This window comes from Pristiophorus japonicus, chromosome 3 (genome assembly GCF_044704955.1).
Source record: "Pristiophorus japonicus isolate sPriJap1 chromosome 3, sPriJap1.hap1, whole genome shotgun sequence".
Taxonomy (NCBI): domain Eukaryota; kingdom Metazoa; phylum Chordata; class Chondrichthyes; family Pristiophoridae; genus Pristiophorus; species Pristiophorus japonicus.
Genome location: NC_091979.1, coordinates 322,153,362 through 322,179,316, shown reverse-complemented (window position 1 = coordinate 322,179,316; position 25,955 = coordinate 322,153,362). Strand labels below are relative to the sequence as shown.

The 25,955-nt window shown below is 42.7% G+C and overlaps 1 protein-coding gene across 3 annotated transcripts in view; it reads left to right on the top strand.

Annotated features, from left to right (window-relative positions):
• ppp1r3cb (protein phosphatase 1, regulatory subunit 3Cb) overlaps nucleotides 1-23,937 on the top strand; it is a 97,740-nt gene extending 73,803 nt beyond the window's left edge. Inside the window, exons 1-3 of one of the 3 annotated variants that reach the window (XM_070876945.1) lie at nucleotides 7,625-7,710; nucleotides 8,452-9,384; nucleotides 23,858-23,937. In XM_070876945.1, coding sequence (XP_070733046.1) covers nucleotides 7,697-7,710; nucleotides 8,452-9,379 — 942 coding nt within the window. In that variant the 5' untranslated portion in view covers nucleotides 7,625-7,696 and the 3' untranslated portion in view covers nucleotides 9,380-9,384; nucleotides 23,858-23,937. Of the gene's footprint in view, nucleotides 1-7,624; nucleotides 7,711-8,451; nucleotides 13,464-23,857 lie in introns of those variants that run through there. The other 2 variants (XM_070876946.1, XM_070876947.1) reach the window with 2 other exon arrangements.
• Nucleotides 23,938-25,955: the final 2,018 nt, after the last annotated feature.

Sequence of the window (25,955 nt, the reverse complement as noted above, 5' to 3'; positions counted from 1 at the left end):
AATCTAAGTAGTAAACACCACAATGTAATACAAGAAAAATGTCTCCTAAAATTCTCCAGCATTTAGCTGCGAGCAGATGAGAATCCCTTTAAATACCGCCGACAATGATCGCCTCTCGACTTGTAGCATCCATGGTTTATGGGCAGGTTGAGGAGCTGGCAGTAGAAACCGGAGGAGAGATGAACCTGACATTGGAGTCTTCCATTGGGACCCCCACCTGTTTTCGGCAGGAGCTCTGGCTGCCTAAATTGAGCTCCACCTGATAATTGGAATGGGCGAATATTAATCATTGGTAAATCAGTGAGCCAATCTTCCTGCGATTTTGATCCTGTCACCACCTGATTTTACGTGTGAGTGGGACAGTAACGAGATGAAAATTTCTCCCGTGGAATCTACTACTGACTTAATAATGTCAATATTTATTGATGCCACCATTACACATTTATGTCCTCAAACCTCATCTTGCACTACACCAAAGTAAGGTTTGGTAATACTGATCTTTTGATCTCTACAGCATACATGAAAATATTTAATTTGGTGGCACAAAAGATTATTGGGCATAATTTACCATGAACTTTGTGGGCTAGAAATTCTGGAGCGCCCTGGTTGGGGCGCTAGTGAGTCTCACCTACCAGGAAATTCAGCTTACGTCCTCCAAGAGAGAGTGGAGTGCTAAGCCAAGCACTAACCACTTCTCTTAGGGCGCTAAAGTCCGAGAGCGGGGCGGTAGCGATAGAGCGCTGAACAATGTGGAGCGCATTGTTAACGGCATCAGAGGCTGCTTTGCTCGCTTAAAGGGAAGGGCCAATGTTGGTGCGCAACATACTTCTCGGTAGTTCTGCATTCCCTTTAATTAGCGCTCGCCAAGCGGCCAGCCGAGTTGACAACGCTTCTTCCTCCCGCCGTTGTTCAATACAGCTAGGGTCGGGAGGCAATTTCACATCCGGGGCGGTAACAGGACGCTGCGCACTTTATGACATCGTGATCTGCGAGGCCCTAGAGGCCCAGGCAGTAAGAGTTAGCGCCAGAGCTAAACTGGCACTGAAGTGCGTGGGTGTCACTGCATTTGCCATGTCCGGTCGCTAATGCGCCCCTATGGAAAATAAAATTTGGTGAGGTGTAAATCGAGCTGCTAATTCGCTCTCACCCATTTTGTGCTACCATCGAATATTAATTTCACCCATCATAGCGCTTAACTTTCAAATGTAAAGACCTGGGCTACAATTCCTATATCAGGGATAAATGCCCAAAATCAAAGACCCTTTATTTTACAATGAGTAGTACAATGGAGATTCAAATAACCTAAGATTTTCATTTTGGTACCATTGTTAATGTACTATCAATAAGTTTGATACTTTATTATCATTTCTACAGATATAAATTAAGGGAGCCTTCGTCTGGAATGTGTTTACTCTCCCCCCATTATTATCAAACAAATTAACACTTTATTATATTTTTGATGATACTTAAGTCTTAAACTATGAGGTAAATTCATCAATCAACAAGGAACCATATTTGATGGCAGTACAGAGTACTGACAGCCTACTGCACTTTTGCATTGATTCTCTGAATTGTACTCACTTTGAGCATGGCTCTTCTGGGAATGCATAATCAATGAATTGACCCTCACGTATCATTCAAATACAGTAAGGTGTTAATCAATCCCTCTGGCTGAGAAATGTTAAAATGAATAGGTTAAACATATTGCCACATCGTGGGCTGTTTTTGCCCTTCCTGGTCAGTAAAGTTCATGTTAGGGCTTCCTGTTGGTGTGTCTTCTGCTTTTACCCAATAAAGTTCCTTGTTTTCGAGGCTTCCTGTGTTTGAGTCCAGTGATGGGTTTTCGCTTCCAGGCAGTCTGGGCTTAATGGCTCTCTATTGTTCTGGTAACTCATCCAGGTAATCACTGATTGACGAGGTCACCTTGTCTAACAAAACACAGTCCATTTGCTCATCACCTGTGATGAATTGCCTTAGCTTGGCCATTGTCTTCCCAGAACCCCTGCCCATCATTCTAAGTCCAACATAGAGCAGCACCTGGGCCCCTCCCACAAACAGCTTCCAGTTTTCTTTCTGCGGTGAGAAAAATATTAAACACAATGTCCAGACAATGTCCAATAAATCCTGGGGGGGGTTCGATGCTTCTAGTCCTTACAAATGAGAGTTAAGTGCTTTATAACGAAGCAACAATATGCATGAAATACAGCAAGACTACAATTCATACACATTGGCAGGACTTTGAGAAACTTGAGTTCCAAATCCTCCCCCAACAGTTCTATATAGATTGCAGGGACTCCATCCATTTATTGTTTTATCTTAACACACCTGAAAATCTCAGTCCTTGTTGAATCCATCCTGGCTCTTTATGTTCATTGAATATTTCCAGTACAGTAACCATTCATGTACAATTCAGAAATTATTATTTAACTGAGTTTTATTTTATCTTTTAGACATACCTTTACTCAAAAATGAACAGATCACCATAATTTATTTTACTTGCTATAGTTACAGCCACATCCATACCTCACAGTACAGCAAAGACCATTAGGAGCCTTCTGCACTAGGACTGAACAGTGTAAGATGTCAAATGCCATCTTAAGTAGTAAATGAATTATTTAGTACTGATAAAGTAATCATATTGTATTTATTACACTGTCTCTTTATTCCTAGAATTTCACACAGGCACTGGGAACAAAATGAAAAATTACAGACAAATATTTTGAATTCTTACATCAACTATTTCAACCTATAATATTTCCAAAATGTTGTCATTTTGTTTGTGGATTATAGAGGCATTGATACCTCATTGGAGGGGTAAGCTCAGTTCTTGGTCACCATGCCGGCCAACAGGCATTGCTTCCTCTGTACAGGAGTTTATACTAATATCTGCTACAATCTGAGCCTTTAAAATGTGGTTTATTTTTATTTTGGTTGAAGAATTTATTTTAAAAATAATTTCCAGATGTTTTTTTGATGACCAATAAAGAATTTATAAACACTAGTTGAACTGTGAGAAATGGTAGTCTTGAAACACATTCTTAATGATTGGTAACTTTACCATTTTGAGAATAGATACCAGACCATATTGTATTTGTTAACTTCCACTGATAGTACATAAGAAATAGGAACTGGAGTAGGCCATTCAGCCCTTTGAGCCTACCTTGCCATTCAATAAGATCGTGGCTGATCTTCTGCCTTAATTCCACTTTCTCGCACTATCCTCGTAGCTCTTGGTTCCCTTAGTATCCAAAAATCTAGCGATCCTTGTCTTGAATATAGTACATACAGAAGGAATAATTAGGTTTTGAAGGGAACTGTAATTCCATGAACAATTTGGTACAAAAAGACTAAGATATATATAGACTGAAATGATCCAGCAATGAAAGAAAATAAATACAGCTGTGACTTTTACAACAGGTGGTTCACTTTGAAATACAACGGGCACCATCAAGTCAGCTGCTATTATTTCACAAACTTCTGTAAGTACGTCCTTGAAAAGCTTGAACCTGCTTATGCATTGCTCCTGCAGTCGGCTTTGATAGTATATTCTTGCTCGTTACACCTTTTCTATTGGATATAGTCTTCCTATAATAGTCCTCCTTTTGTCTATTTAATCAATTACTTTTCCAATGGCCAGGACATAAAAGGAAATGCTTTCTACATTATATATCCCATTAGGTCCAATCTGAATGTATTTTTAAACATGATATGGGTTCTTCCACTGGCTCAATGAATTTATATAGTGAGTAGCTGAGGCAAACAAACCAGGAAGGCCCCAGTTTCAATCTCTTCCCCATGGTGAGTTAGCTTCTATCAAGCAGAGTGGTAGTAGGGTGCTACAATTAGTTTCATAGAAACATAGAAACAGAAAGTAGGTGCAGGAGTAGGCCATCCGGCCCTTCGAGCCTGCACCACCATTCAATAAGATCATGGCTGATCATTCCCTCAGTACCCCATTCCGGCTTTCTCTCCATACCCCTTGATCCCTTTAGCCGCAAGGGCCATATCTAACTCCCTCTTGAATATATCCAATGAACTGGCATCAACAACTCTCTGCGGTAGGGAATTCCACAGGTTAACAACTCTCTGAGTGAAGAAGTTTCTCCTCATCTCAGTCCTAAATAGCCTGCCCCTTATCCTAAGACTGTGTCCCCTGGTTCTGGACTTCCCCAACATCGGAAACAGTCTTCCCGCATCTAACCTGTCCAGTCCAGTCAGAATCTTATATGTTTCTATGAGATCCCCTCTCATCCTTCTAAACTCCAGTGTATAAAGGCCCAGTTGATCCAGTATCTCCTCATATGTCAGTCCAGCCATCCCGGGAATCAGTCTGGTGAACCTTCACTGCACTCCCTCAATAGCAAGAACGTCCTTCCTCAGATTAGGAGACCAAAACTGAACACAATATTCCGGGTGTGGCCTCACCAAGGCCTTGTACAACTGCAGTAAGACTTCCCTGCTCCTATACTCAAATCCCCTTGCTATGAAGAACAACATACCATTTGCCTGCTTCACTGCCTGCTGCACCTGCATGCCAACTTTCAATGACTGATGAAAATGTTTTTTTATGTTTCAAATACTTTAATAGGAAAACCTTATTGGAAACAGCACAAGAGGACACGCAAATATTTAAAAACAGTTACTAAATACACCAAAACATCTCTTATAAAAAGTAAAGCAAACAATGGGATCTACTTTATGAAAAATATTCAATTTTATATTTCAGATCCGATAAGAAATTTAAGTTCGTACTATATTAAAAAAACTCTCCCAAATGCTGGCGTTGTTCAGAAATCAAAAATTGTTTTAAAATATTTTCAAAGCTGCATTGTTGGAAAACGAAAAAAGAAAAAAAAAATCAAATACATAAATCTGCCCGCTCCTTAATTTCATTCTCCTGCATTGAAGATTCACACACCCGTAACCGAGAGTAGCCAGCGCACGCTTGGAGATCATTCTGCCACCTGTTCCCCAGCACCCCTCCACGCTCAAAAGGAGTTAGAATCGCAGGACCCACCCCATCGATTAACATATCCCACTCTTCTCCCCTTCCCCCACATGTCCCCCACACTCTCACTGCCCTCCCCCCCAACATATCCCACTCCCCTCCCTTCCCCCTCCCCCACTCTCCTCCCTTCATTCCCATGACCTCCACTCTTCTCCCTTCCTCCTCTCAGCACCCTGAGTTAGAGAGGGGAACGCTGGAGGTAGTTCCTGCTCCTGATTACTATCTAGTGAGTACTGTTGCAACTCTACAAATGTAGATGTAAGGTGACAACAGGATTAGACTCAGATCAAGTGTAGTATCTGACCTGACAGGGGAGTAACCATGACCCCAAAGTGGTTCTCCCTGGATCAGGAAGGTGGTTCTCCTATGCTTTTTGGAAATAGGAGGTGGGTGGGGTGGCTTGACCCATCCACCTCCACGGAGGTGTGTGGGGGACCTGACCCATCCTCCTCCATGGCACGAACCTGGTATTGCAGTACTTCCAGGAACGGTGCAGTGGCTCTCGGCCTTTTGGCTAAGAGCATTGGCGCAGAGTGATCCTTGATGTGTGCAAGGTGACCTCTGGCGTTTGTGATTTGACAAAGAATTGGAAAGATTGGCAACGAAAAATTAATAATAAAAAAAAAACAGGATTAGACTCAGGCCCCACTCAGCTTGCCAACACACAATGTCAAAGCTAACACATGAATAATGATTACTTGAGGGAAGTATGCCTGATGCCCATCAAACTGCACCCCAACAAGGACTCAATGGCTTTAGCTTACGTGTAAATCAAATGATTATTCAAAAATGTAGCAAATAAACTTAGATAAGTAGCTGGATGTGACTTGTATCCATTTTTATTTTGGTCTGCTGAGTTGTCTTACATGCATAGGAGCCCATTACTATGCTTATGAGTTTCCAAGTCAAGCTTCTGAGAAACCCACACAGGAAAGAAAGAATTCACGTTTATATAGCACCTATCACATCCTTCAGAAGTGCTTTCAACAACATTAATTACATTGTGCGGTTGATGCTGTGTTGGTAAATGTAGCAGCCAATTTTCACACAGAAAAGTCCCCAAAATGGCAATATGATGAATAAGTAGGTGATCTATTTTTGGTTGGTATTGATTGAAGGAGGAATGCTGATCAGGACAGCTCCATGCCATTCTTTGAATAGTGCAGGGGAATCTTTAAGGCATATCCACCAAAACTACTAACACCGGCTGATGGAACCATGGTTAAATGTCTGGCTAGATAAGAATGGAACCAGACGAGGGCAGTCCCACCCAGCCGGTTGATGGAGGAGAGGCATTGGAAGAGGATGGAATGGCCAGCCATGTCAAAGGATGCAGACAAGTCGAGAAGGATGAAGAGGGATAGTTTACCTTTATCACAGTCACATAGGATGTCATCTGTGACTTTGATAAGAGCTGTTTCGTTACTGTGTCAGGGGCGGAAACCTGATTGGAGGGATTCCAACATGGAGTTGCAGGAAAGAACAGTGTAGCCTGTGTCGGAGCAGTGAATGACTGACCACAACTTCAGGGTTTCTGTGTTTAGATGTGCATACGCTAAATCTTAATGTTACGGTCAGTAGGATAATGTCAGCGAACGATGGCAGTTCGCCATCATTACCCACTGCAAAATCCATGTCAATGTGTGAGTGCATTGCCACCATCCTCCTGACCGCAGCATGGACACATACCATATCCTATGGGGAATATTGGAAATGGGGTGGGGGAGGTCAGCAGACTCGATTGGTGGCGGTTCGGGTGGGAATTTTATTTTGACAGTGGGCCGGGACCCTGTCATCAGAGCCGCTTCTTTCAATTGACCGGGAAACACACTGGGTGGATTAACAAGCCCAATCAGGGGAAAATAATTTTGGACAGCCGACTGGAGCCAGCAGCGAGGCCAAGACCCAGCACTGATGTTGTCTGCCTCAGACCCGCTGAGGTTGTTAAAATCCAGTCCTATGAAACAGTACTCCCACCAGTTGGAGCTCCATAGCTTCAGCAACAAATACCCTGCCATCCAATCATGGTACTGATCGTTTACACCTCAGGACCCCAAGATTTACTGGAGCTGTGTTCTGTCACAATGATGACACACTGCTTGGATGATGTGACACCATTACTCTCACACCACGGTGGTAGAAAAAGAAACTTTTTTATTGGATATATTTTCCAGTATTAACGAAGTTAACGCAAAATTATCTTATTGCATTGTCATTAAATCTGCACAGCTCAAAACATGTCTCTTTAACTTTGAACAGGGAAGAACATAAATCTCTGCTGTTCCTGTTGCACTTCAGACAAAACTGTCATCATTATTCAAAGCTGGGTGTGTGTCTTCCCTCTGATATTGGTGCTGTGTGTTCTCCTTTTATAGTGCATTGTATGCATGACTTGCCCTGCACTGCACTGCTCCAAACTCTGAGCCCACTTGAGGCGCCCCCTAGCGGTCCCCGAAACACGTCATAGTGCCCAGGCCAGGCCGCACTGTGATTGGCTGCGGCTGACCAGAGGGAGGCTGGCGATTGGTTAGGGGCTCTGTCACGTGCGGCGAGGAGGGGCGGAGCCGGGTATAATTGTCCGGGAGCGGCGCTTGGCCAGCTGAGCGTTAGCTGGGAGGCATATGCAGTTGAGGTGGGCTGGCACTGGGCTATGATCGCTATATTGGTGAAGCTCTATTAATCAGGCCGATGAACTGCACCAGGTATTTGTGCCGTCTGTGGTCACCTTCCCCGAGCGGAGTGAGACTTACACTCTGAGGGAACTTATTGCAAGTGTATGTCAGAGGGACAGTGCAGAGCCTGGAATGTGTGTGTGTGTGTGTGTGTGTGTTCACCGCTGCCAATCTGCCAGCACAACTTTGGGATACTTGGTGCGAGTTATTCTGGCTGTTTGCTTTCCCTTGTGCGGTGGCCAAGTTGTTTGCGAGGCCGTTTGAGTTGTGCGCTGCCACCGATCGCAGTCAGAACATTCAACGCCAAACCACCGCTTGTCTGAAAGTTTGAAAAAGTTTTTAAACAACCTCTGCGCAACGTTAAGCTAAAACTAGCCCGTTCACTGTGAACGCCTTTGGGATTTTGCGAGAAATAAAAAACACGCAGAGAGTAAATCTGCCCCAGTCCTCTTAAAACCGACAAATCGATTATTTCTTTTTTGGGGGGTTTTTTAAAAAAAAACTGACTCTGAACGTTTTGACACTCCACAAGTCTTTGGAAACATGAGCAAATAAGCGGTAAACGTCGCTAGTAGTCAAAATAGGCAGTATCAGTGCGTTTAATGTTATATATAATGTGTGATATGGGATTGGTGCGTTGCATCCTTAACGGTAAAAGTTGGCAGACGATAGCTGGCAACTGTTAACTTTCCCTGATGTTGAGGCACTTGATTGCATTGTGAGATGGGATCAGCAAAAAAAATCCTCACCGTGTTGCATTTGGTGTTGCAGGGTCTACCGTCTCTTGGATAGCGGTCCTTTGCCAGCGGTGTCTATTATGCCAGTTGATTTAGCCATGAGACTTTGCCTGGCACATTCTCCACCCATGCGGAACTTCCTGGGCCCCTACGACCCTTGCAAGGGGCTGACCATCGCCGGCCGGCTGAAGCCGCTGCGGCCCTGCATCAGCCTGAAGGGCGAGACCGACTCGTGTCGCGACGGCTGGGCGCAGCCCACGGGCAAGCGGAAGAAAAGGGTGGCGTTCGCGGACGACAAGGGCTTCTCGCTGACGGCCGTGCACCTGTTCTCGGAGTTTGAAGAGTCGCTGGCCGAGCTGCAGTTCGAGCTGGCCGACCTGGACAGCGCGACCAGCGGGCTGAAGCTCGGCGAGCGAAGGTCGCTGGCGCTGGACTTCTCGGCGCCGCCCGCCGACTACCTGCAATTCCGAGAGCGCCTGAAGAAGAATTTCGTCTGCCTGGAAAATTGCACGCTGCAACAGCAAGCCATCGCGGGCACCGTCGCCGTGCGGAACCTCAGTTACCACAAAGTCGTGCAGGTCCGGGTAACATTCGACACTTGGAAGAGTTTTAAGGATGTGGATTGCACCTTTCTGAACAATATTTATGGCTGTTGTGACACGGACACGTTCTCTTTCGCCATCGACCTGCCACCGTGCGTCTCGCCCGCGGAGAGGATCGAGTTCTGCGTCTCCTTCAAGAGCGGGGACCGGACCTATTGGGACAACAACGACGGGCGGAATTACGGCATTGTGCAGGTCGGGCGGAACGCTGACGGGCTGCAGGACGAGCTGGCCACCAAGGCTCCCGAAAAGATGCAGACGGTTGAATGCGACCAGTATGGAAGTCCCCGAGCTTCGAGCGGTCTGTTTCCTGAGTGGCAGAGCTGGGGCAAGATCGAGACCGCTCTGCCATACTGGTGACAAATGTTAGTGATTCTGTATTGTTTGCTGGAGAGTTGCCTCAATTTCCATATTAAACTTATGAAAACCATGCCGTGCATCTGTTAAAAAGTTCCCTGTCGAATGAATAATCACCAACTTTACCTTTTTTTTAAAAAAAAAGTTCCTCTGTGCAACTATTAACTTTTTTTTTTCTTGCTCCTGCATACTACAGGATCATTCTCAAATAGAGTAGTGGCTGACCCCATCGGACATTTAACAATAACGCCAGTTACTAATATGGATCATTAGATTAAAACTTGGTATTAGATCCTTGAGGCTGTGGTGAAGATACTGCATTTTGGAATTGTGGTATTTAGTGCCAAGCTAACTATATATTTTTGACCATGTTGATTTGGTTGTTTTTAAACTGAACAAAACTTTTAAAGAGTGCAAATAATTGCATAGGATAAACTAGAGCACTTAGCGCACTGTGAATGAAGATGTGACTAACTTTTTTATTTGACTTCCAGTCCATGTTAATGTGGTAGACAAGTCGCAAGCACTAACTCGGTGATAATATATGCTGTGATTAGCCGTGGCACATGGCAAACTAAGCTAGGCATTAGCTGGAAGCCCAATGCACAAATGCCTTTTGTTGAATGACTGACGAGCACCTCTGGGTGCTCAAATGCAAGGTAACCAAATCAAATGTGATGCAGCAACGAGAAGCTGAGATTTGGTCAAAGTAACTTTTTTTGTTTTGGCTGAGTTTTTATAAGCAGGCTATAATTGAACCTTCTGATTTTTGGGGCTAAACTGTTTTTGTTCCCTTTTGAACCAATTCATGATCACTTGAAAGGTGAATTTCAAAATTGAGGTTCAGTTGACTTTGTTCCATACCAAAGGACAGCATTGACTCTCAGTGCACCTTTAGTTGCCGATATCACGTGTAGATGGCTGAAAGAAGTTCCATAGGGAGTAGTCCTGAGGATGCAACTCATGCCAACTACATTTGGCACTACACTTTGTAGTTGGGAGTGCTCATTTACTTTTTTTTTTCTTGAAATGTTCTGGTTAAACCTAAAGTTTTTCTTATTATGGACATTCTGATCTATTTGCTCTTAGCTGACCTCACTCTATTCATTATTTTTATATCTAAAATTGGGGAGGGGGGTGAAGCAACCTGACAATCAGAAGGCCTATTTCTAAATAACACTGTGCTCTTAGTAGCAATGCTATTAAACAGCCAACATTATAATCTTTGCACTGCTGTTTTAAAAACATGACTGGCACTGTTTTTTCTAATTATATGTACATGAATAACTGAGATACTCCTGAAAGAAGTGACCCTTCATATTGAAGGTTAGAAAGTTAACTTGTATTTGGGTACATAACTACACAAAAGAACATTTCTGGAGGCTGCAATAATATTTTGATTTGTCTAGAACTTCTACATATTGGATTACCATCCTGCTAATAGTATTCTTTAATGTTCCAGCTCTCTGTGGTTGGCACTGTTATTTATCAATGTGCGAGAAGCATCATTTTGCAATTGTAAGCAGTAGATTGAAACTTTGCTGCTGTCTGCATTTTAAGTTCTCCAGTAAACCCTGAAACAGATTTATACCTCTATTATTCAGTCATGAAATCTGTTCAGGAAATCGGCGCGGTCCCAGCCTGCAAGACCATCAGCAGGCCGGGGCCATTGGAGAGAGCAGTGTGTGGCGGTATACCACTGCAGGGAGCAGTGTGTGCTGTTGCAGGAGGGCAATGGCTACGAAGCCAGGTCGCTGATTGCAGTGCAGGCAGGCACAGTAGGAGGGGTGAAGGAGTGAAAAGAGTCCATAGAGGGAAGTGACCGGGGCCCAGGAGAGGTGTGTATCTGGGGCCCAGAAGAGGTGAGGGCCCAGGGGCAGAGCGGGCCAGCCCACACTGCGATATGTGTGCGTGCTCGATCTGTACAGCAGAGCTGGTCTCCAGTTAGTCTTGGGTAATCCTTGCCGCTGGACCAAGATCTAGCTCTGTCAAGCCCGTGTGGTGACTGGTGTGCAACCACCACACGTTAAAAAAATCCACGCACAGGCATCCTCCACCCTTCAGGATGTATTTCGGGATCTGGAATATTAGGTCCTTCATTGAAACACCTGTGAACCCCATCCCTTTTTGGCATGGAAGCAAGTCATCCTCGCTTCGAGGGACTGCCTATGATGATGATGATTCAGTCATGTCAGGTTACCTCTTGGCGTCCTCCTTTCAAGAATGTAGTACCCAAGTTTCACCAGTCATTCTTCATGAATTTGTCCTCTGACACTCGAATCAGTCTCATGGCTGTTCTCTCTACTGCCTCAACAGCATGAATGTTTCCTAGCTACCTGTGTGCTGCTCAAGTCTTATAGTTCCCGCTCTGTTTAAGTGCAGTTACTACTCCTTTTGACCCAAAAAGGGACAGTGCCCTATGAAATTGGTATTCTTTACACCAGCTTGCCAGCAATGTATTTGCATCCTCTGTTTTCTTGGTAAACTCATCTACTTTACCAAATGCATGAAGTATACCAGAGAACATAGCTTTTCATTCCTATCTTTAACTTAAGGCAATACATCCAATTCAAAATCTCAAACTGCCAGGATTATTAGTTCAATAATATAATCGCTACACTACTGTATTGCCTTAAGGTAAAGATGGGAAGGAAAAGCAATGCTCTCAGGCATGCCTCAAGCATCTGGTAAAGATGAGTTTACCAAGAAAACACGATCTAAATACATGGCTGACTAGCTGGTGTAAAAATGTAGCAGATTTCATGTGGTTGACTCTAAACAGCCCTCTGAAGTGGCCTAGTGCCGTAGCCGAGCAAGCCACAATTGTAAAAGGGCAACTAGGAATAGGCAATAAATGCTGGTTTTGCCGAAGATACCCACATCCCAAGAATGACTATAATATCATTAACCTCTACTGGATCGTTGACACGAGTTGTTTTTTCAGCTTTCTTTAGTAGTCCTTATAACCTCTCCAGCTCCAAGTAATTAACTCTTCATCTTGTTTTTTTTTTATTGCATTTGGCTATTCATTTTTCTGAGCAGCAAATTTCCTGGGATAGATCCTCATAGTCTGTGTCCTTGGCCTAACTATCTTTGTTGACAACCTTGACTACCTCTTCTGATTTTTGAACCTATCTTGCAGAGCCTGGTACTTGTTTGTTAAAATAACTTCCTGATTAACATCTGATGTTGTTACCTATCTTGCTGCTTTCCATCTTGACCTATCCAATATTCCTTGTGTCCAACTTGTTGGTGACACCATATTTGGTCATATTAATACCCTCCTCAAACTTTAGTTATCCCTCTGAATCCAGTATTAGTCCTTCCATTGCATTGGCCTACATTAAATCCCCTACAAGTTCAGTAGTAGCCTTTTACACTTCGCTCTCACTGAAAGTGGTTGTATTTCCCTCTCTAAGACCATAGTCCCTTCCTGCAGAGTGCTGATCAATAAACAAATATCACAAATACTTTTGCTTTTATTATACCTGAGTACGACAAAGAGCACCTCGTTGTCACTTTTGTCCTGTTGGCTCTTTGCAATTTTTTTCTGGATTAAATTCTGATGTCAGTTCATGTAATGTGATTGTGGTATAGTTTGAAATGTGAATGTGAACTCAGTTTCCATTGTATGCTGTAGATTTAAAGACTATTATTGAAGTGAAATGTGAAAGGATGTTGCGTGGTTAACACAGACTCTATAATCACAAATATTTTTCTACTGAAAATTTGTTGGTGTAAAGTAGGATTCTTTAAGGGGAGTACCTTTTATTCAAAGTACTTTGCCATTTAATAGAAGAAAATATTAAGAGAAATCTAACTTTTTTTTTTTAAAAGTGCCCATTTTCTTCCTGCCTTCCCCAAGTCGGCTCTCCCTTGTTGATGGGCTGCTCCAGTGACATTACAATCGGCGGGAGGGACAACTTCAAAACTACTTGATGGTGTCCATGGTAATAAGAATTTTTTTTTTTTTTAAGTTGATAAATTCTCCTGAGGCTAATTCCAATCTATTAAAGAGAGAAATACTTTGAGTAAAAAGTTCCTCCTGCAGAAAATGTTGTATAAAGGAAAATAAAGGCTTTATATTGTACAACTTCTTTGTCCTAGCAGTTTGTTTGGGCTAAAATGCAAACATACTGATAACACGCTAGCCATTGTCAAAATCCAAGATGCCATGCAATGAAAATATATGACCAGTGAGACAACTGCCCACAGCAGCTGATTGAAATGCTTATATAATGAATCAATTCCTGTGAATATATCCTGTGGGATGTAACAACTAATTACACCAACTCTGTGATCACTTGGATTAGATAAAGATAGACTAGATTGCTCAGCAAAGTAAACATTCTATGCCCACAACAAATTTGCCCATTTTAACAGCTGTTGTTGCAGTACTTATACTGCCACCTATTATTTGTAAAAATTGACAATATTGTACAGGATTCCTAGAATTCTAAATGTTCCCAACATTTGCAAATACACCTGCTACTGTAGGTCTACACTGATATTGGCTACATATAATTTTCTGTCTTCTAAGCAAGATGAGCACCTCTTTTAAATATGTTGCCTTGTATGTTCTCTTGCAATACAGAAAGCTGTCTCTCCATTTGGGTCAGGTGTTGGACGGAGTATGTCTCCAGTGCAGTGTCCAGCCAGGTTTAAACATTCACAAGCAGTCGGTTAAAGCTTCTATGCCTTTTATAAACTAAAGTATCAAGTTTTTTGTATTTTTAATATTCTGGGAAGAATGCTTCCACCTGCACCCTCAAAAATATTACAAACAAATAATGATTTACTAGCCAGAAGTGGAGTTCTGCGAATGCATTTGGAGAGCCTTTCCCTGGCAGAAAACCGATTCAGAGCTAGGCGATATAATTAGGGTCTTGCTGGTTTGACTAGCACTCTGCCGTTACTGGTCTGAAACCTATAGTACATATACAGGGAGAGCTACATTCCTCAGTTCAGTGCACATCACATTTCAGTAAGGGTGCGGTATGCAGCAGAATATTGACCTGACAGCAATATTTACATATCCAGGAAGCCACTGCTTCTTTCAGAGCACAACAAATTCACCTGTGTGCAGAGATAATGCAAATGATCTATCTAAGTGGTGTGTACCTGTCTCAGATCAGTGCATGTGGTATAGCCGCACCTGTTGGAAGTTTGCTTATTCTTGTTTTCAAAATCAGTCCTTGTATTTTTTTTTTCCATTACTTGAATATGCCTGTGCTCCAATCCAATGGTGAATAATTGACCGCTATATCAGTTCTCAAAATAATTCAAACCTGTCAGATTGGAGGTGTGGCTGGAGTTACAAAATAGATCAACAGCACACCTGTCAAATCCTTAAAGCAGAAATGTCTAAGCAGCAAATAAATTAGTATTTGTTTCGCATATTCTGTTTGTACTCCAGATAAATATGTAACTGCTGGTTTTACACTTGAGCAATGTAGCACTTTGATTCTGATAACTATGTATTCTTGTATCAGCAACCTCATTGCAAAACTGCTCAAACATGTTGCTTGTACAAAACAATTTCATGCATTTGAGTGTTTTACATCTCGCCCTCGCTTTATGGGCTGTTCCTTCTCAACAGTTTGTTTTCGATGACTCCTAGAATATATAAAATAAGTTTAGTTCAGCTCTGTACCATAGTGTTATTTGTGGTTTAGGTTTTGACCAGGTAGCCAGTTTCGTCAACTCGGAAACCTGGGTTGTTGCTAAAGTAACTTGGCTGTTTTTTTTAAACATTGGATACTGCATTGGATCAAATCTCAAACATGGTCCACCACGGCTACCAAAATGGTGCCACTACATCTTCAAGCAAATTAAAAATGTGAAAGATTGTTCATCAACCAGCTTGATGATAATTCCCGAGCTATTTCAGAAAATCCAAATACATGTTTTAAAGACAATATGGATTTAAATTATGTTAATAGTTGTACTTTCATTGAAAGAATGTATTACTACCACATGATCAACTTACTGGCTTATAAATCTCCATGGCAGTTGAGTAACTTCAAAATACTGTACAATTTTCGCAGATCTAGTATGTTAACAACCACATTTCATATCAAAGTAACTATTCTCAATTATCCTCCCCCACCCCACCCTCCAAGTAATCTTGGGCAGATTAAGTTATTTTTGTGGAGTAAACTTGACGATTCCATGAACAGTGCTGCTTACCAGTAGGTGGACAACATATGGAACAGTAGCCTCCTCTCTTCAGAGGGGAACAAACAATAAATGTCTGTTCCAGCATCCAGTTGGGGAATGGAAAGTTTTGTAACTGAGTGATACCCTGGAAATGTTTGGGTAATATTGCACTCCCAACAGTTACATTCTACAGATTACATTATCGCCATCTTAATAGTACTGGTGCCATAAAGTTTCATTAAGCATTTTATTATCTGTATTGTTGGAGGATGGGTAGTTATCATTTACTCCTCAAATCAATAATGTCATTAACTATTGAATATCAGGTATTACAGATTTATTAGAAACACACAATCTTTATTCATTTTTCTTATTCCCTCCATTTGACAATCCACACAATTACATAATAATATGGAGTTATATTTTAACTTTTATATGAGGAGAATTGATTTGACTTATCCTTAATAACTTTAGTTTTCATTACTTAACGAGCTCTTTTTTTCCATAGACTGGTACAATGCCCTTACTTTGATAGTTTCACTGTTGTTGCATATATTTCACCAAGTGAAATGTTTAATTATAAGTCAGTATTTGACTCTCTACCATTCTGTGCTAATCTATCTCCTGCTTTCCAGAGAAACCTCAATTTAAAAAGGCTGATCAATACCCAGATGTTTTTCTTTCCCCACGATGCTTTCCAAATGATTCAATGGAAGTATGACAACATTAGTAGACTTCTGGAGAGTCTGATTAACCTTTTTCTTTCCTCTCCAATGATGGGCCAGATTTTGTAGTTTAAAAAAAAAAAAAAAAATGGTGAGGCTCTCTCAGCACTCACTGGTATTAAAGAGAAAATCAGACAGCAACTTCCGGCGACAATACATATGCAGTTTGTTATGTATGCAACCCTAGGTAACCTGTATCATATCGCCACCAGAGGGCTTACCTGTTGGAGTCCCAAGGGATCCCAGCATCCCTTGGGAGCACTGTATATAACCTGGCCTCCCACGCTGTACCAACACACTGGAGTTTGAATAAAGGAGCTAAGGTCACACTCATGTCTACAGTACTCAGTTACATTACTTTATTATGAGCTTAACTACAGTTAAAGGCAGAAATCAGGAAATTCCTGGCCCAGTTACCAGTACCTCGCCCAGACAGTGGCCATTGAAACCAATGGAATGCATGGATTGGGGTAGTTACTCATTGAGGGCCGTTCATTTGCTGCTCACCACTAAATCCAGACCATTAAGTCTCTTTCATGCGCACTTATTTTCAGGCTCCTTTTAAAATGGGTTTAAGACTTTTTTTAGCCTGTGATTCATGCATTTTACTCTGAGAAGGTGCTAATTGTAATTTAATCTTACTTCCCAACTTCTGTCCTCTGGCCCTGGAAGCATATTGTCAAAAAACAGATAATGTCACGGCTTCCTTTCCTACAACTGACAAGGACTCTGATGTTGTCAGCCTGTGTAATTCTCCTCATTGCCTCTCCATTGCAATGTATCAGTGACCTTTTTTAAAGATGAGGTTCTCCAAATTGGAAGTTCCCAAACTTGATAATTAACAAAGCCACCAGCGCTGTTTTTAAACAAAAAAATAAAGTTTTGTATTTCTTGAAACATCAGTGGTGTATTTATAGTCATTGCATTTATGTAAAACTACATGTATTATTAATAGTGAATTAAGCATTCAATGTTTTTTTTTTCCAAAATAGGCTCCATATGAAAATACTACAGGGCCATTTTGATGCGTACGTCCAGCGGCCAGGCGGCACAATCTGCAATGCCCACCTGAGTTACCAGCGGGAGCTAATAGCATTTTACTGATCGAGCTTCATTTCTGTTAAGTCCTTCCTCTACAGTATGAAACCACACGGGGCACATTCTGGGGACAAGGTCACTCTGTGACTTTAACTCTTTATTCACAGGACCCCAAAGACCTTGACCCTGCGTGGGACCTCCCTTTTTATACCTGTGTGACCAGGTAAGGAGTGTCTCCCACAAGTTCACCCCTTGTGGTCAAGGTGTGCATCTAGGCTGAGTGTATACAGTAATACAGTGGTGTTACATTGTGGTTACATACATGACAATTTCAATTTGACAGGTGAGCTGCCGGTGCTTTTCCAGCGCTGATGGGAAGCTCGCCGAGGTGGCAAATCCAGTCGCCCATCCACTGAGCTGAAGTTCCGACTTAAAGGAGAGGGGCAGGAACAATGGTGGGGGAGGTGGGAGTGGCGGAGCGCGAGCCAACAGGGAGCAGCATTTTCTTTTTGCTGGCGCAAGATCATGCTTGCCAGGGTATTAAAAGAGATGGCGGAAGTTATAGCAGATGCATTCGTTATAATCTACCACAATTCTCTGGACTCTGGGGAGGTACCAGCGGATTGGAAAGCAGCTAATGTAACGCCTCTGTTTTTAAAAAAAAAAGGGGCCGACAAAAGGCAGGTACTATAGGCTGGTTAGTTTAACATCTGTAGTGGGGAAAATGCTTGAAACTGTCATTAAGGAAGAAATAGCGGGACATCTGGATAGGAATAGTGCAATCAAGCAGACGCAGCATGGATTCATGAAGGGGAAATCATGTTTAACTAATTTACTGGAATTCTTTGAGGATATAACGAGCATGGTGGATAGAGGTGTACCGATGGATGTGGTGTATTTAGATTTCCAAAAGGCATTCGATAACGTGCCACACAAAAGGTTACTGCAGAAGATAAAGGTACGCGGAGTCAGAGGAAATGTATTAGCATGGATAGAGAATTGGCTGGCTAACAAAGCAGAGAGTCGTGATAAATGGGTCCTTTTCGGGTTGGAAATCGGTGGTTAGTGGTGTGCCACAGGGATCGGTGCTGGGACCACAACTGTTTACAATATACATAGATGACTTGGAAGAGGGGACAGTGTAGTGTAACAAAATTTGCAGATGACACAAAAATTAGTAGGAAAGCGGGTTGTGTAGAGGACACAGGCTGCAAAGAGATTTAGATAGGTTAAGCGAATGGGCTAAGGTTTGGCAGATGGAATACAATGTCGGAAAGTGTGAGGTCATCCACCTTTGGGGGGGGGGGGGGAAACAGTAAAAGGGAATATTATTTGAATGGGGAGAAATTACAACATGCTGCAGTGCAGAGGGACCTGGGGGTCCTTGTGCATGAATCCTAAAAAGTTAGTTTGCAGGTGCAGCAGGTAATCAGGAAGGTGAATGGAATGTTGGCCTTCATTGCGAGAGGGATGGAGTACAAAAGCAGGGAGGTCCTTCTGCAACTGTATAGGGTATTGATGAGGCCGCACCTGGAGTACTGCATGCAGTTTTAGTCACCTTTCTTAAGGAAGGATATACTAGCTTTGGAGGGGGTACGGAGACGATTCACTAGGCTGATTCCGGAGATGAGAGGGTTACCTTATGATGATAGATTGAGTAGACTGGGTCTTTACTCGTTGGAGTTCAGAAGGATGAGGGGTGATCTTATAGAAACATTTAAAATGATGAAAGGGATAGACAAGATAGAGGCAGAGAGGTTGTTTCCACTGGTCGGGGAGACTAGAACTAGGGGGCACAGCCTCAAAATACGGGGGAGCCAATTTAAAACCGAGTTGAGAAGGAATTTCTTCTCCCAGAGGGTTGTGAATCTGTGGAATTCTCTGCCCAAGGAAGCAGTTGAGGCTGGCTCATTGAATGTATTCAAATCACAGATAGATAGATTTTTAAGCAATAAGGGAATTAAGGGTTATGGGGAGCGGGCGGGTAAGTGGAGCTGAGTCCACGGCCAGATCAGCCATGATCTTGTTGAATGGCGGAGCAGGCTTGAGGGGCTAGATGGCCTACTCCTGTTCCTAATTCTTATGTTCTTATGTTATGTTCTTAGCCCCAGAAACTTCAAGAGGCCTGTTTTTTTTTCCAGCAATTTTGTTTAGGGGCACTGGTTTGACTAAATGCAATTCTATAAATTGCAGATACACCTTGTATTGTGTAAAGGTTCTTGGGCTGGATAGGGTAGCATTAGGAGCGTAGAATAGCGCAGTGTGATGCAAGGGTTCATATCATTTAGGGATGCCTTTGATGCATCTTGTGTTAATAAATCCACCTTTGGGGTGATTTTGTCTGGATAATTTAGGAGCTGAAGAACCTCCTGAGGTAGCCAAGGTGGGGTCTTGAGCTACAATGCCTGTTTAGCCCGTCCTTTGCGCTGAAGCGAGCGCGAGGAATGGCTGCCTCGAGGAACGTTAAGGGTTGGATTGACAATTAACTTCCCTGCTAGCACTCATTAAACAGGCTGCTGGGCATTTTGGTAACAGCGACCAGCTGAACAGGAGTAAACAAGTCATTGCTGAGGATTTCTGAGCGCTACTTCAAGCTATGTTCAGCTTTCACTGTTCACTTGCTGCTGGAGGTTTGAAGAGGACTTTTGAGACACATCGGGAGACTTTCTGGGACACCGTGCCAAGACTTCACCAACATAATATCAATCTGGAAATTTTCTGATGATTTCACGAAAAGAGATTGAGTGCTGTGCTACTCTACCTTCTAGGAGCCAACAGGAGAAAGGGAATGTTTGGTCAGGGGCAACTTGGTCTGGAGGAGAAATGGGAGGAGGAGATGAAACCAGGCAGAGCAGCACCAGCTACTGCAAGAGAGAGAGAGAGAGAGACACAGGAGGGCAAAGTGGGGTGTTTCCCCGCCCGTTCACCCCACCGGTACAGACATCCATCTTTCTCTGGACCTCCTCCACCAGGACCTCCAGTGCCGTGTCTGAGAACCTGTGGGCCCTGATGCATCCTGAAATGTTCAGTGTGTGCCAGCCAGCACACTCCATGCCTTCATTCGAATGCGAATGGGTGCGTGGAGACTATATATACTGCTCCACAAAAATTGCTTCTAATCAGCGCTTGAGTGCCAAAGAGGCGTGTCTTATTGGCACTACCCATTTAGTGCCAGTGTTTGCCCCATCACCAAAATAACCCCCTCTGTATTTTGCCTGTGTGTTTGTCTCCACCTATTGCTTGAAGCTGATTGACCCGGCACTGTTGTATGGCTATTGCACAGGAGGAGCGGCTATATTGTATTTCAATCAGTCTACCATTAGACTGGCTGCATCCTATTAACCTCAACTTCTGTTTGGATTTTATCTCACTTGTATAAGCAAAAGTTTGTTGCCATTTAAGTTTTGCATTTGGCATTTACTTGGGTCACCAGGATCATTGGACTTGGATAGCTATGTGAAAAGTATGATACTCAGTATATCAATATTTGAATTCCTTTTCTTTGACTACTTTATAATGCAAAATATAAACTCATTGACCTGTTGAGCAAGTCATCAATAATTTTCTTGCAAGAAACCTTTGACACACTGAGCTTTGTTTCAGTCAGTACAGCTCACACAAATGATTGCAATGTTTTACCATGTACTCTTACATTCATAGTATTGTTAGCGTAAGGTTTTCAAGAAGGCACTTAAATATTGAGGTCAGGTGTCATAGGTTTATTAAGCATGCAGTACATGCAATAGTACTTAAACATACACGAGAAAGGTAGCACTTACATCCACATCTGATGATGGTTGGTTAGGTATTCAAACATGTTACAGTTCTGAACTCAATATGTTAGGCCTTATACTTGTATACTGCCAGTTTTTATGCATTCCTCTACACGACAATCTGCATTACATAATTACATGTAATTTCAAATACAACTCCATACAGGGAGAATTTAATTGACTTTTCCCATATTAATAACATTGGTTTTCCTTAAAGTCTTTTTCCATTCAGCTAATGCATATAACTCCCTTACTTATCATATCAATAGCTTCAGTTTTCAATATAATTGCTATTCTACCAAGTGAAACCTTTAATTATAAGTCTGTCTTTGTTTCTCATGTGTATCAATCAAAAATGATGATGTCTGCCTAGATGGTCTTCTTTGCAGAACTAACTGTTTTCCCACACTGTTATCAAATAATTTAAGTTCTCTAAAAAAATGTTTTGAATCAGCATATCTTTAATTACATTTCTTATTACTTCATCTTTAAACTGACCATTGCTGCATGGTCAGTCCTGGCCCAACAGTCCAGTGGCACTCTAAATTGACTAAGTTCCCTGCTGAACAGGCAAAGGCTAAAGATTAGCATTACTACAATATAAAGAGAAATCAAAGTAGGATAACATTAGTAGACTTCAGGACCGATTAACATCAGTCAACTGATTAACGCTTTCTTTACAGCATATACACAGAATGTGCATTGTTCCCTTTGTGTAGTCTCTGGCATTTAGACATTTGAAAGTATGACATTAGAAATTGCTTTAGAAAATATTTTAAGACCAGCATAAACCTACAGTAAGTTTAAATTTTCTAGAACTCCACAGGCAAGTTTTGAATTAAATTGCATCAGGATTAATTAAAAAAGACATAATATCAAATATCGGCACAACGTCTCTTGTTGTCTTAATAAAGGCAGTCTCTGGATTTAGTTCAAGCCTAGTAAAGAGAACTGCATAGCTAGTAGGTGATTAACGTCTCTGGGGATCTCTGTTCTGTGTAATCATGTCATTCTCTCTTGCTCAGATAACAGAAGCATGTCTGGAAACTGTGGTCCACAAAACCACTCACTGGAAGTATAATGGGGTAAATACATTATCAGTAACACTGAGTTAACATTTTGCAGCATTCCTTTGGGCCGCATAATGGAATAGTCCTGGAGCTCTTGATCTGGAAAACACTGAATACATTGGGCCTGAATTCACACTCCCCTTGGGCACGTACAGGGTCTCCGCGAGTTCCAGGTTTAGCCATATGAGGTGCTTGTAACTAACCCAGAACTTGTCAGCAATTCTCTTGACAGATTGCACATATCCGAAACTAAAGGGTCTCTGCGGTGACGGAGAGTTGGGCCTTACTCCTGTCCAGCGAATGTACTTCAAATACTTACAACTGCTTTATCAGTGTAAGATTTTAAAAGTACAGAATAATACATTTTTTAAAATAATTTAAACATTTAAACTCCTATTAAATAAGGCAAGTTTATTTTTAGACTTTAAAATATGTAAATTTATTTGTGCAAAAATTAAATTTTTGCGTTAAATAATTAATTTAATTCCATTTTGATTATTTTGACGTGATGTTTTTTTATTTTCCGTGTTTGTGTTTTTGGAGGTATTCCCATTCATACTTATGATGATTCCATATACTGTATACGGAACTCACAAGTTTGAATAGGGATCCCCCTACTCTGATAGGTGGGGCCGGCCCACATGGTCCCAGTGACGCGTACGAAGCCCTTACACTCCTGGGATCCGTGCGCCTCTACAAAGGCCTTCATGTAGAGGCCCAGGATCGCAAGTCTCCGAACCTCTGGGACCGCCAGGTACTTTCGTAGAAATGTTTGCAGTCAGAGGCATCTGCCCCCGGGAAGCCTCCGACCACAAATTCTGGGCCTTTATCAATCATTCCTTAAAGGGTCTATTTCAAAACTTCAATCCTCAATGTTTGTGCCATATTTTGAAACTATGACTTCATCCCGTTATGGAGCTTGCATACTGAATGTCGGTGCTTCTTTCCCCTACCCTCTTTCACAATGGTCCAAATTGGATAAAGTTTGGTATTTGAGAATTAAATTGAAATGGCCTAATACATGCCACCTCCTTTAGACTTTGATTTGGCTTTCGTTCCTAACTAGTGATGATACAGTGTAGTGCTGGTAGCCTGAGGCCACATCAGTGACTTTTTTTTTTAGTCCTGAGTTGTAAAGATAAATCATTATATTCAGTCTGATTGTGAAAAAAAGATCATTAGCCTGGAAACCTCTTGTTTCTGCTCAGTCATCAGACCTGGTTTGCTCCTGCTGTATTTATATTCTCACATCAATCCAAAGGTATGTTTACACTGGTGCTTTTTTAGACTGAATTTCTCGCTGTTGGAGTTGTGCATGATGTTGGTCCCCACTGTGACAAGATTAGTAGTTTGGTACCTAACACTGTATCCAGCAATCCATACGAACTAATATGCGATGCCTTAAAATGATTCACATAATTATGTTTGAACAGCTGGACTCTAAGTTCTGATGCAGACATCAATTTGCTGCAAATAAAGCTGCAAAAAAAGTCCTAATTTTATATACTTCACAATGTAGGAATGGTTGAAGCCCATAAGTTAAGTGAAGGACATATTTTTTGTTTTATTCTTGCTAATGGTCATATTTTAGAATGTTTTTGTGGCTCTGGCAAAATGAATTTCATATTTAAATAATTAAAATATAAATTGGTGCTTTTGTATTCCATTGAAAGTAATTATATAATGATATAAATCTTTCACCTGTGACCCATGTAGGTAATAGCAAATGAATGTCAGAAGTGGGTTAATCAATTTTCTATCGGAATAAAGTGCAACATCCCCACTGACACCTGGGAGTCCCTGGCCAAAGACCGCCCTAAGTGGAGGAAGAGCATCCGGGAGGGCGCTGAGCACCTCGAGTCTCGTCGCCGAAAACAAGCGCAGGCAGCGGAAGGAGCATGCGACAAACCAGCCTCCCCACCCACCCTTTCCTTCAGCCACTGTCTGCCCCACCTGTGACAGAGACTGTAATTCCTGCATTGGACTGTTCAGTCACCTGAGAACTCACTTTTAGAGTGGAAGCAAATCTTCCTCGATTTCGAGGGACTGCTTATGATGATTTTCTTTTAAAGTCTGTCTTTAAAAAAAAAATGCACAAAACGCTTCCCATGTAGTGAGTTCTCTGAGTGTGTTGTGTGCTGCGTTAGTGACACCAGTAAGAATTCAATGTCAATGTCAATGTCAAGTCAGTGTCAGCGATGGCTCGGTTGGTAGCACAGAGGCCCCCTCTGCTCTCTCAGGTGGACATAAAACTCCCATGGCACTATTTCGAAGAAGAGCAGTGAAGTTATCCCCTGTGTCCTGGCCAATATTTATCAGTGACTATTTGCACTGTTTTTTTTTTTTTCTGCGCCTCTGTCCTCTGGCTGACTCCTCGGACCCGAAACAAAGAACTGAGGCCCCACAACAACTACTGTTGAAATATTTTCTGTGGGAGAGAAAATATCGGAGGTAGTGGGAGAGAGAGAGGGGCGGCGGGCAGGTGGGGAGGGTAAGAGAAACTGCGGGGGGGGAGAGACAGACCAGGAAGAGGGAGGGGGAAAGAGAGACAGACACAGTGGAGGGGGATGGGGGAGAGAGAGGGGGACACGGGGGGAGAAAGGGACACGGGGGGGGGAAGAGAGGGACAGGGAGGGAGAGAGGGGTACAGAGAGAGAGAGAGAGAAAGAAGGGGTTGGGGGAGAGAAGGGGAGGGAGTGAGAGAGAGCGAGAAGGGGGAGAGTGGGGGTGGGGGGAGTGTTATATATGTAAACTTGTATATACTCTGTACGGCCACCAGAGGGCTCATCCCCAGGAGTCCCAAGGGATCCCATAATCCCTTGGCAGCACAGATACTTAAGGAGGCCTCACAGGTTGGAGAGGCACTCTGGAGACCTGCAATAAAGGGCTAACATCACACTTTACTTTGAACTCACAGTATCCAGTCAGACTCTTGCTTCATATTTAACAACTGGCAACGAGATACAGATAACGAACCCAACGATGCAGAGAACCGTGGGCATCCTGGAGAAATTCTCTGAGAGAGATGATTGGGAAACTTTTGTGGAGCGACTCGACCAATACTTCGTGGCCAACGAGCTGGAAGGAGAAGCGAACGCTGCCAAACGAAGAACAATTCTCCTCACCGTTTGCGTGACCACCAACGTATGGCCTCATGAAAAATCTGCTCGCTCCAGCGAAACCCACAGAGAGATCGGACGATGATTTGTGCACACTGGTCCGAGAGCATTTGCAACCGAAGGAAAGTGTTCTGATGGCGAGGTACCAGTTCTACACCTACAAAAGGTCTGAAGGCCAGGAAGTATGTCGCCGAGCTAAGACGCCTTGCAGGACATTGCGAATTTGGAGCACATGCTCAGAGACTTTTTCGTACTTGGCATTGGCCATGAATCCATACTTCGCAAACTTTTGACTGTATAGACCCCAACCTTGAGTAAGGCCATCGCGATAGCCCAGGCATTCATTGCCACCAGTGACAATACGAAGCAAATCTCTCAGCACACAAGTGCTGTTACAAGTACTGTGAACAAAGTGATGTTGTTTTCAAATCGCAATGTATAGGGCAGGTCACACATGCCTGCAGCTGCACGTCCACAGATGTCTCAGAGTCCACCATCATGGGTGATGAATGCAAGGCCATTAACACCTTGTTGGCGTTGCGGGGGTGATCATCATTTCCATTCATGTCGTTTCAAAGGATACGTTTGCAAGGGCTGTGGAACAATGGGACACCTCCAACATATGTGCAGGTGAGCTGCAAATCCTGTTAATCCTGCAAACCACCATGTTGCAGAGGAGGACAGATCCATGGCAG